Source organism: Macrobrachium rosenbergii, chromosome 30 (assembly GCF_040412425.1).
Source record: "Macrobrachium rosenbergii isolate ZJJX-2024 chromosome 30, ASM4041242v1, whole genome shotgun sequence".
In the NCBI taxonomy this organism is placed as follows: domain Eukaryota; kingdom Metazoa; phylum Arthropoda; class Malacostraca; order Decapoda; family Palaemonidae; genus Macrobrachium; species Macrobrachium rosenbergii.
In genome coordinates this window covers 33,382,396-33,394,428 of record NC_089770.1, presented here as the reverse complement: position 1 = coordinate 33,394,428, position 12,033 = coordinate 33,382,396, and the positions used below count along the sequence as shown (strand labels likewise).

The 12,033-nt window shown below is 42.2% G+C and overlaps 1 protein-coding gene across 1 annotated transcript in view; it reads left to right on the top strand.

Moving 5' to 3' along the window:
- The window catches only part of LOC136854805 (lectin-like), a 6,305-nt gene extending 5,185 nt beyond the window's left edge, over positions 1–1,120 (top strand). Inside the window, exon 5 of the mRNA XM_067131360.1 lies at positions 623–1,120. Within this exon, the coding sequence (XP_066987461.1) occupies positions 623–779 (157 nt within the window). The 3' untranslated portion in view covers positions 780–1,120. The remainder of the gene's footprint in view (positions 1–622) is intronic.
- The last annotated feature ends 10,913 nt before the right edge of the window (positions 1,121–12,033 follow it).

The window sequence follows — 12,033 nt, the reverse complement described above, 5'->3', positions numbered from 1 at the left end:
GATTCATCCACGACTTGATTTTTTATGAAGCAACCCCTTTAAACCCCTCCCCCCTTGTTTTTCCAGACCCTATAAGGATTCATCTAAGTAACCCTTGAAAAACCCCTTGTTTCTTCATACCCGTCAAAGATTCATTAAAGCAACCCCTTAAGTCCCCCATACTACTTCAAACCCCCTTAGGGGTTCATTTAAGCAACCCTTAAATCCCTCATACTACTTCAAACCCCTTAAGAACTCTAATATTAATGTAACCCTTTAAAAACCCATACTACTTCAAAACCCTTAGGCCTAGAAGTAAAACCTTGTAAAAATGCCCTTACTACTACAAACCCTTTAAGGGTTTGTGAGCCCCTTAAGTGGCTGTGAACACCCTGGAAACCCCTGATGTAAGGCCCGCTAGCACCTGGCTGTGCCTTGGTGATTTGGTGTCAAAGAGATGGTGTATGTGCTAGGCCTAGGGTGGTGCTCCGACGTCATAGCGAGGTAGTGTTGTTCCTGCGCCATAGCATGGTAGGCCTAGGGTGGGTTCCCTTTGCCATAGCATGGCAGTCCATAGCATGGTAGGCCTAGGGTGGTGTTTCAGACTTGTAGCTAACTGTCTCTTTGTGCTTCTGCCCAACAGTGCTGGCATCCCTCAGCCAGACAACAGGGAGGACGGGAAGGAGTTCTGCCTTGCCGTGCTAAACTACTTCTACCAGGACGGCATCACCTGGCACGATGTGGCGTGCCACCACCCCAAGCCTATCATCTGTGAGAGGAGGAGCCACACCTATGGATAAACCCTCTGCTGCTGAGCGGTTTAGTTTTATCCACAGACCCAGATTAAACCACGACGGAGATGAATGTGACTTGGTGCTGCCGGTTATACGATTACAGTTTAACCTTCGACCTTTGACCTTGAGTAATTGACTGTGGTGGGCCTGAAAATGGCGGAAGTTTTGTTTCTTAGGCTTAGAACGACCTTTGAATCATTCATCTCTAACTTACAGTTGAGATTTAACTCAAACTCTGAACTGTTTTATTCCACAGCTTCTATCTGTCTTATCTATAGATGTTTATTGATACCGAAAGAGCTTATTTATATATTATATATACATTTTAAAAAGAGTCAAATAAAGTATCTGGGTGTATTTAGATAAATGTGTCTTCTTAGTGAATTGCCTTGCCTTTATTATTAGAATTAACAGTCATTGTTACTATCCCCTGCATTTGAGTAGCTACCATGTGCATAATTCATGAAAAATGTCAAGGGAACTGGGCCTAGTGAGGGGAGTTTGGTCAAGTCTGACACTGAAAGTTGATTTTATGTAAAGTTTTCTAAATTTTCTCGCAAATTCTATTGCAAAACTTAACAAAAACCTCTTCCCACATCCATCCTCAATCTATTCAAAGCATTTCCCACATTTATTTCCCACAATTAACCCCAAATTTCCCACACTTATAAAAGTTTCCCCCAAGTCTTAACATTATCTTAGTTAGCGATTAAAGCCATTTCTCGTTTTCTACGAACATTGGAGGGTCATCACTTCTTTTCCTTAATCTTTTTTTTATGGATTTCCATGCGCAAGAGACCTCATGCGCGCACCTGCGCACGAAAAATATATATTTGAAGGTTTCTTCTTGTTATTTCGTAAAACATTAAAGTTCATCATCGCATTTAAGTGTTAAAATATGAGATGATAATTTTTTTTTTTGGACGATGTGACCTTCACTAGGTGAGGACGTCAATGAGATGGTGAATAGGCCAGTGACCTCTCTTTTTTGACCTTTCAAAGGTCAGTCATTCAACCAAGAAGGTCTGGGTGGGTCAGAATGAACCATAAATCTTTATTCATCATTAATACATTCATAAATTATCTCCTGGGGATGCATAACGCGTGTGGTAAACTTACTAAACTTAACGAAAGGTGGACATGGCTCCCTTTTGGGTCATTTCGGGACAAAAATGGCTTGAAATATTCGTCTTTTTTCGTTTGTTTGGTCGCAAACGAAGCTCTCCCCTACGTTCCTTTGCCTCCTTTGTCTTCCCAGTAAACGCCTCTACGATTTACACGTCCCTCCTCATTCCTCTGCCACTTTATAAAACTTTATCTTTTGATGACAAAGCAGTAAAGCACGAGCAGTGTGTTTTTAGCCTAGGGAATCAGGTCGACATTGAGAGAAAAGTGGGGTTGGGTTCTTAGTTTCGTTGATCGGGACCTTCTTCCCGAAATGCCAAAATGTAGGCCACAGGGGACGGACAGGTAAGCTGCTGGGATGGATAAAGGGAGGGAGACTTTATCTGATAAAGGTGGATTTGCATTTTAACGAAGAAATATGAGCTTAAAGTTTTGGTCTCCGACAAAAAAATGTCTGGAAATATCGTCCAGTTTTGGGGTGAAATTCTATGGTCATTTTCCATCAAGGCTGGGCGGAGAGAGAGAGAGAGAGAGAGAGAGAGAGAGAGAGAGAGAGAGAGAGAGAGAGAGAGAGAGAGAGAGAGAGATCAGGGTAGGTACATTCTCAACTAGAGAAAACTTTCGCATATTATGATCAAAGTTACATAGAAAAAAAAAAAAAAGAAGAGCAGGACTCATGAAAGAGAGAGAGAGAGAGAGAGAGAGAGAGAGAGAGAGGGGGATGGATATGGGGATGGATAGAGGGGAGAAAGAGAGCAGAATGATACAGAATGAGAGAGTTCCCCCCTCTCTCTCTCTCTCTCTCTCTCTCTCTCTCTCTCTCTCTCTGCCTTCACCACCGATGCTGCTCCTGCGCGCATACCTCTTTCCACCCCGCCACCTCAACCACAACTAACTATTTTACTAATGAGCTTCCACTATTAACTCAACCAGGAGGCAGGGCGAAGCCCATGCCACAACTTAGTGGTGGCATCTATCCCCTACGCCACGTAGAGAAATCGCGCCCACCGTCGCGTAAAATGCACGTGAAATTAATTAGTGAACGAGAAATGTGGGCACATAGCTAGTGCCCAGTTCTCCTCCACCCCTTCAGCGCTCCCCCTTCGGTCGCTCCCTCCAAGGGTGGAGCTGTGAAGGGGGTGCCAACCCCGGTTCCGACTGTGGCATCCTTCCCATGACCAGATACCCCAGTGGCATGACCTCCTGATGATCGCCACACCCGGCCCCCACGGGGATCTAGGGGTTGCAACCCCTCCGTGGAGGACAGACGTCCCCCAAAACCCCCCATTCAGTTGATAACCGCTATTCTGTCCAAGAGGCCCGGCTCACAACCGCCCCCCTTTCCTTCCTCGAGCCTGTCCCGGCTTTCCCGGCCTGTGATTGGTTGGTGGGGAGTGACGGGGCGTTGTGACTGGCGGAGAGGTGTCCTTCGAACATGTTAGTGAGAAAAAAAAATTAAGTTGTTTTCATATGATGAGAGACAGAGAGAGAGAGAGAGAGGAAAAGTAAGTCATATAGAATCAGGACGAAATAGAGTACGTAATGACAACCAATAAATATGAAACAGTCTTTCTGAAGACCAGGACCAATCTCTCTCTCTCTCTCTCTCTCTCTCTCTCTCTCTCTCTCTCTCTCTCTCTCTCTCTCTCTCCAGCGACAAAAACGAAATGAAAAGAAGAAAAATTGCTTTGAGCTCTTTTCTAGATAAGAATTCCCAGAGATTTTTTCTCTTACCTAATTAAAGTGAGTGTTACGCGACCTTCCGTTTCATACCTGTTCATAGCAGTGAGTAATGGACGTTTATTTTCTTTTCCGCTTCGTTTGACTACAGTACATCGGATTTATTACCCAAATGTGGGAGGATTTCCCGAACGTGTGCGCCGGTTCCGAAAGGAATGCGACCTGTGCAAGACTGGGCAAATTTGTGCTGGAAATTTTGATAATTAATACATGAGCTTTCGAGGCTGGTAGACGACTAAGCTATATATACACACGTGAGCACGGGCACAGAGTGTGTGTGTGAGTGTGTAACTCTTATTTTTGAATGTCAATATCCTCAATTGAAAAGGCAACAGTTTTTGAGTTCTGTTAGAAAAACAATTAGTGAAAAAACTTGGAATAGTGTTCTAAGAATCGAGCTGCTCCTACTAATATAAATAATAATGACTTGATTGTGAGGAGTTATCTAGTGTTCTAAGAATCGAGCTGCTCCTACTAATATAAATAATAATGACTTGATTGTGAGGAGTTATCCGTTCAGCCTCCGATGCAACATTGTAATTATGTCATTAATTCTACGAGACTTTGAAGTCATAAGTATAGATAAACTGGCTTGACGTTATTGCTGTTGATGTAAAGATATCAATATTTCTATGAAAATGAACGAATAACTATAACTTGATAATCTACATTTGCAACAGAACTTCCACTATGGCAACCATAAATAGCAATTAATTCAATTCCATGCTGAAGTTGCTCTTCATGGAAAATACGAAAAGAATTGGGACACAATCTCACTGAGGATGTTGTGCAACTAGAACCTCAAAAGTTGCAGCGAAAATGCAAAGCATTGCTACCTTAAAGTAATTCTTGTATTTTAACAATATACTTACATTTTTATCTATTTATTAATTTGTTAATTTATGTTTCCTTTTCTAATACCTTATCTCTTCTTTCCGTATTTCCTATTACCCCTGTTACTTCTTTCAAATGAACACCACATTCTTTGGAAGCTTGAATCTCGAGTCAGTGGTCCCTGTGGTGGGCATGTTCCATATGAATAGGGTTCATCTGCTGAATAATAATAATAATAATAATAATGAGCGCTGAGTTCGTTCTGGGTCTCATATTCAAAGAACACAACAGCGTTCCTGTGATTTGTCGCTGTTTTGCCATCAGAGTCAAAGTAATGTACGAAACGATAAAGTGAAAAATAATTCAACAGCGATTATTGGAAAACATCTTGGAGTCTGTTACGCTGAAGTGTAGAATAAGATGCAGTGGAAATAGATTAAGGCCCTGACGGTGTTCTGAAAATCCTGAAGCTGTTATTTTTTTATTAAGAACTTAAGAGATGAGGGGATGAATTATCTGATGTAAAATTTGGATCCAAATCCACTTTCAGTATTACACCATTCTCTGAGATCATTAGAGTATGACTTACTGATCCTTACTCAGGGAAAGACCTTTCAGGTATACGACCTGAAATATTAGGCAATTTTCAAGATTAATCTTTGTTGCAAGAAGACAGACGGTTATTACTGTCATTTTTTTTGCTGAATACTTCTACTGTCTGAGAAAAAATATATTTTCTTTACAAAAAATGTAGTTATTACATATTCCATTTGTCATTCGCATCAAAAGAAGAAGAAAAGTATCCCAAACGATATTTTTTGTTTGGGAGGCATATGGTAAAAGAACAAAGATTTGCTTCCTTTGGGAAAATCTTTTGGTGAACTAGTTTTCCTCAAGAGCTACTAGACTGACTAACTTTCCACAAATGGTAGAACAAATATATTCAAAAATTTAGATGAGACCGGCCTTAAGCACAACACCCATTAATATGCGACCCACTGATCTCTCCGAGAAAAAGAACTTCACCTGCAAGGGAGCTGTGAAAAAAGAAGAGCTTAAAATGAGAAAGAATTTATGTAGCAGTCAGTATGTGGGACGTAGGAGGAACCCATTACGCAAGAAATTCAGGAATTTCATGTTGAAACTTTCAGGGGTAATGGCTATGTTAAATCTCCTTTAGTAGCTGCTGAAAAAACAAACTCATATGATTCACACACACACACACACACACACACACACACACATATATATATATATATATATATATATATATATATATATATATATATATATATATATATATATATATATATATATATATATATCCACATATATAGTTGTGGTGGTTGAGGGATGGTTCACAGCTATACCTTTTGGAAACGTCAACTGACTAGGGATGGGGGGCACGTTCCAGTGATCAGAATGGAAAATGCTCTAGTGAAATTAACCCAACTCAATATCAATTAAAGAAGGATGAAGGTAAACTTAGGGTGTCCACCTAAAACATATAATTCACTAAAGGTATCAGAGGATAAAATCTATATAGGAGCTATCAATAGAGCTCCATGGCACTATAAAAATTTACTGTACTAAATGACAATCAACAAACAAGAGTGCCACGCTACTGCAAACTAAGTATCTATGCCTGACTAGGCTCACACACTTCGTAGAATAGGGGTAGGATCCTTGAAAAGTATAAGGTGGGGTACTGCAGGCAAGGAGAGTATTAACACTAAGAAACCCGGAACATCTTGACCGGATATGGCACATGATGTTTGCAAGTTGATGGCATCATTGATCTACGGGTGATTTCACACAACAGATTACTCGCAACATGGATCTGCAATGCAGGGGGTGTTGTAACATGTGAGGGAATTATGAGTGACAGTTAAATTGGAATACTTAAGCAAAATTGAATAGCAGGCAACAAAACACTGATCTTTAACACAGAACTTTAACACCACCATCGAAGCAAAGGTAAGACTAACACTGGTAATATAAAACAAAACACCACAGTCAAAATCACGAGAAATCTCTGAGGGAGAATTCAAAAGGGAATGGATATGAGAACAGGAGAACAGGTGGGAAATTCAAGTAAAAGGCAAAAACGGTGAGGCCCGACAAACACCTTCTAATCACTTTACCTTAGTCCGTGGACAAGACTTGGGTAGATTAGAGCCAGTTCTCATATCAGGAACAACCATGGAAGCAGCATTGAGTACAGTTTCCCACCATAGAGAAATTAGATGAGAAGTAGAAGAGCGCTTCAGGATCACAGAGTCATCAGTGCTCAGGGTCCAAGGTGGTTTGGTGAGGACCACCTTCCAAGTGACAGCATCACAGAGACGTCTAGTGGGGCCTCGATCAGAGTCCCTATCCAACAGGATACATGACAGGGGGCCATTGCAGAGTACACCAGCAAAGGTTGTCCCGTTGCAGCCAGTATTTATACCACATCGGTGTTGACAGTGGTCATATTTTGACAGTTCCTTCTTAATGAGGTCATCTATTGTCCTTTTCTCAGGGCACACGGATAATCTTGGCAGGTAACTGAAAGGTCATTGAGAGCCGGCCAGGAAAAGGTTCAAGGGATACAGATAGCACTAGTGAGGTGGTTAGACGTGAGAGGCGAGGTTATGGGGGCAGAAATGCAGGTGCAGGACAGGTCAAGGAAGTGACCCACAGGTAGGGGTTGCAGGTAGCAAGGAGGGGAGAATTTTCCCTCGAATAAATCTCAGGTAAAATTGACTGGGGACTGGTTAACATGTGGAGGGTGGGAAGTCTCAAAGGGATTTTCTTTAAAGTGTGAGAAAAGGTACTAACTCCCCCTCTGGGTTTGATAATCAGATTTGGCAAGGTGTTTTTTAACTACTTGAGGAACATCTGCCCATTTGTCATCTGGGTGGCCATAAGGACTAATGGAGTGGCGAGGGAGAAACGTCAGTTAACTTCACACAAATATTTTGTAGTTCTTTAACATTTAATTTTATTCGTATCTCAATATTAATACGGAAAAAGCATAAAACAAATGGTCAAAAGGATGTTTGTAACACTTCTCCAACAAATGAAGACGTTACACACCCCTTTCGGGTGCGAACGTCTAGGAGCTTTTTACGGATTGATAAACATGTCTCTCTTTCTCATCTAATATATCTTGAATATGACTTAAACTCAAATCATATCTGTGTGCAAAGGTTTCCTTAGACAATTCAACATGTAGGCAATAAACTGTGACTTACAGCAAACACAATATCAAAATTAGTGTTAAGATTTCATTTCCATTTCTTAACTTTAATGCAAACTTGCCTCTTAAACATTACATCTTAGCTAGGTGAATCATAACATACAATTCCATTCAATAATGATACATGGACTGTGGTAGACATGATCAGACAACTTTGTGTGAAAAAAGTGCTTTTGCTAACCCACACACAAGACGTTGCAACTGATAACATTGCAAAGGAGACAAAACAAAGAAAGCAATGGTAAATAAAAGAGGATTTTTAGCTAAGATAAGTTTAGTAAATGGGAGGGAAATTATAAGTCACAAAATTTAGCTAGTAAGGAGGAGATATAGGAAGGGGGATAGGTTCCGGGGTGGAACTGCTGTCGGGTACAGGGATTATATCCACACGTTCTGCAATGGATGCACGGCCATCTGGCACTGGTAGAGAGCCTTCTGTTAGGCATGCGTAGAGGAAGGATTTCTCCTTTGGTTCTGTGGGCACTACTGTCATGCATCATAGAGGGACTTGCGAGTCTCTCCACTGTAAGAAATCCTGCCCTAACAGCAGGGGTGTCTAGTAGCAAGCTTCTCAGTTACTCCAAACTGATGCTCTCTTGCTTTGAAAGGGTTGCCCTGAGCAACAGTTAGGCCAACAGTTGGGAAGTCCAACGAATGACTGTTGAACCAACAGATGGATTCCCCAATAGAGGCTTCAGGAGACACCTGACTTCTCACTATGAGACTGACTTCCGACCCTGTGTTGACAATGTCAGTAAGCACACTGGCCGGTCAGGAGTCATTAAGGGGTGCTACAGTCTCATTGTCCAACCCTATCAATTTGGTGGACCCTTGTGTACTGACCGCCATCTGAACCCTAACGGTTTGGGAATACTAGGGGCATCCCACATAGCGTGCACATGTGTGCCCAACCTTTTTGCAATCCTTACAAATGTCTTAACTATAGTCCCTTTTGAAACCCGACCCAGTCGGGGAAATAGTAGGGCATTGTTGGGAACCGGAAGCAGCGGAGGTGCTCCAGGCCGAAGTAATCTTGCTAGGCATACTTGGATTAGGTTTGTGGTTATTTCCAGGCTTGGACGAGCAATGATCAGCTTTGTGTCCGGCCTTCTTGCACAGAGGGCAGAGGAAAAGTTTTGGGGGAAGTCCATTTCTTGGCTGGGCCACAGATGACATATGCCGTGGAGGACTAAGTTTTTTGTGTAAGGAACTTAAATGCGAGTGATGAGTCTCCCATTCGTTGGCCAGTCAGCAGCGCTTAGTGATGGTTGCAGGGCGTCGCTCATGCAGGTATGTAGCGAGGGCATTAGGGGTGTAATAGCAAAAGTCCTCTAGCTTTAACCCTCAACAACAGCATCATACGTTTTGGCTGAGAGGGATTCCATCCAGTGGTTGAAGTTCTTATCCTTACGGTAGACCCAGTCCATTCAGGTTTGTCCAGCATTTTTTGGTAGACTACGCCACTTCTGTCTCCATTTCTCAGGGGTAATCTTGTAAGCCTTGGTGATTGCTTGTCTTACGACTGTGAGGTCTCCTTGCTCCTCAGTGGACAAGGACCAAAGAGCAATAAACCCCTTCCCTTGTATATGCTTATTCAAAATAAGTGCTATCTCAGTGGGGTTAAGCTTGTAATTCTCGATGTGATCTAGCCAAGTCTCCTGCTCTTCATCCGACCAGGCTTGGATGAGGCTCTTCACCCCTTGTGGATGGGGAACAGCAGCAGTGGGATTTTTGGCTCTGAACTCAGTGACTGCCAGCTCATGAGTTCGTGAGGCTTGTCTTTTCTCTCCTGTTGAATCCTAGCTACCTGAGTATCAACCCAGGTGGTCAGGGAGTCTCTGCAGAGGTTTCTTTCCAGCCCAAGTCCCTGGAAAACCTTAAAGTCCTCAACATAAATCGACATAGTGGATATGCAAAGGGACTGTTAGTAACAGAAATGCCACAAGATGGCACTGGTTGGGCAGATATAGTGTTCCGATGAATGAAGAGAGGAGTGCCAACAAATGTGGCACTCGTAGGTAAGGTTCCAAAGAACATAAAGTGAGGAGGGCTAACAAAAGGGTGACACTCGTAACGGTAAGCTTGGTTTCTCAACTGTCCAACAGACAGGCAGATTGGCACCTAAGTGCGGTACTCCCAGAGTACGAAGTTCAGTAGGAGGCACTCACTGCACTCAACAGGTCGCAATCAGGGGAAGTCAGACAACAGCCTACTTCGGAGGTTTGGTTTGCTCAGTCGAGCGCAGGGACCACCAAAAGGTGAGTAAGGTTTGTCTTTCAAGACACAGGTTTGTTATCAGAACACAGTGGCACTCACAGTGCGAAAGCAAGTCCTTCAGGACGCTAATAGCAGGTTCAACGAAGCTTCAAGTGGCACCCAAAGGTGCGTAATGGGTTCTCCAAAGAACGTAGGTGGTATTCCTAAGAACGGAGGTGGTACTTCTCCAAAGTGCGTAACGAGGTGGCACACTTAATGTACGTAAGCAGGTGTTCCAGCAGGAATGTAAGTGTTCAGAAAACACTTAGCAACAGGCACCCAAAGGTGCATAAGTAGCTCTCAAAAGAAAGTGGTTGGCACTTGCAAGTATGCAGGCAGGAGGGTCCTGAGGGATGTAACAATGTTCAAAGGAACAACCAAACAAATTTTCGAGGAAAGTAGAAAGCAATGGTTTCTCCAAACAGTATACTCACTGTAAAAGCACGAGTTATCACCTTAAATGAGGAGTCTCACAAGACTCAGCAAGATACTTCACGCAACGTGTGTCTGGCTTTCAAAGGAATAGGATAGCTGTCGGGAGGGAGGGTGCAGGACACACACAGGTTGGCTAGTTATCTAATGAGTGTGTACACAAACCAACCACTTTGGCTAGTGTAAAACAATAGTTTGTAGATGTTCAAAGGTATGTGCACAACTCAAAAGACCTACAAAAATCACAATTTTCTCGTAAAAGGAGAGGTTATAGGTTTTAATCTCACAAAATCAGCAAATAGATCCCAGGAACATGTAATAATACCAAACAAATGAGCGTCCCCGTAGCTGGACTACTAGCGGCGAGCTAAAATGAAAGAAACTGGAAAGCTTTCACTAGAGATTAGAGCAAACTGTTAAAGTTACAATCTATAGAGTAAAACGATTTATGAAGGTCAAATAAACAACAGAGGCATATGAACTCCCGGCTTTGATGTTTGGCCACATGTCGAAAGGTAAGACTTCAGATTCTACTGTAAATACTCAAAAGCTTGTTGTCATACAAAACACAAAAGAATATTCGCATTTACGTTACCTTACAGGATTCCTACTGCAGTTCTTAAACTAAGCAATGATAACAATGTCACATATATAATGGACAAGGTAGAATCGAGTAAACTTATGACACGTACAGATAATAATTAAATTCTAAATGGTGACTTCACTACTGTACTCTGGTGAAATGAATGGGCGAGTAAGTTCTTGTAGTACACAAAGGGTGAGTGATCGGTTGCCGCAAGAGTTGCCAGAAGAATGCGCACTCTCTCGGGTTGTTAAATCATTAACACTTTATCACTGCACTTATTAAAGACTTAGTAAATCAACTGAGGCACGCAGTCTCGTAAATAACACTGCATTCACACTCGATCCTTAGATAGATCCTTAGATGGGGTACTGCAGGCAAGGCGAGAATTAACACTGGGAAACCCAGAACATCTTGACTGGATATGGCACATGCAGTTTGCAAGGAGATGGCACCGTTGATCTACAGGTGATTTCACACAACAGGTTCCTCGCAACATGGATCTGCAGTGCAGGGGACGTTGTAACATATGAGGGAATTACGGTTGTATTTATAAGGTTAAAGGATTGAGTCTTCTATACGAACCCTATAAAAAAAACGCCCCTCTCGACTGCACAACGAATGAGAGGAGGCGTCAATCGAACTCAAAGTTTTTCTTGTGGTCAGAGAAACCATAAATTCACAGACGACACATTTGTAGAGAAATATAAGCTTTAACATTCCCTCACCTCAAAAAAAAAAGTAACACGGTCTCAGGTCAGTACTAATGCATTGTAAATCCTGTTGCCTGCCAGGGGTGGTGCTTACTGCTAGACCCGGAACTGCCATTTCCCACCTACAATAGAATTATTATGCTTGTTTTAAGGATATGCGTCTGTATAACTTCTGCTGTTGGGTGGATACAAGTCTTTGTCGTTTTTCCCTGCTCAGAAGGATTCACAAGCAATTCTAATGAGACAAATATTTGTCACCTTGTGTGGCATGAAGCTCTCTGATCAACATCTACTTGCAAACCTGTGTCTTCCTTTACAGAAGTTCCTTTCTAT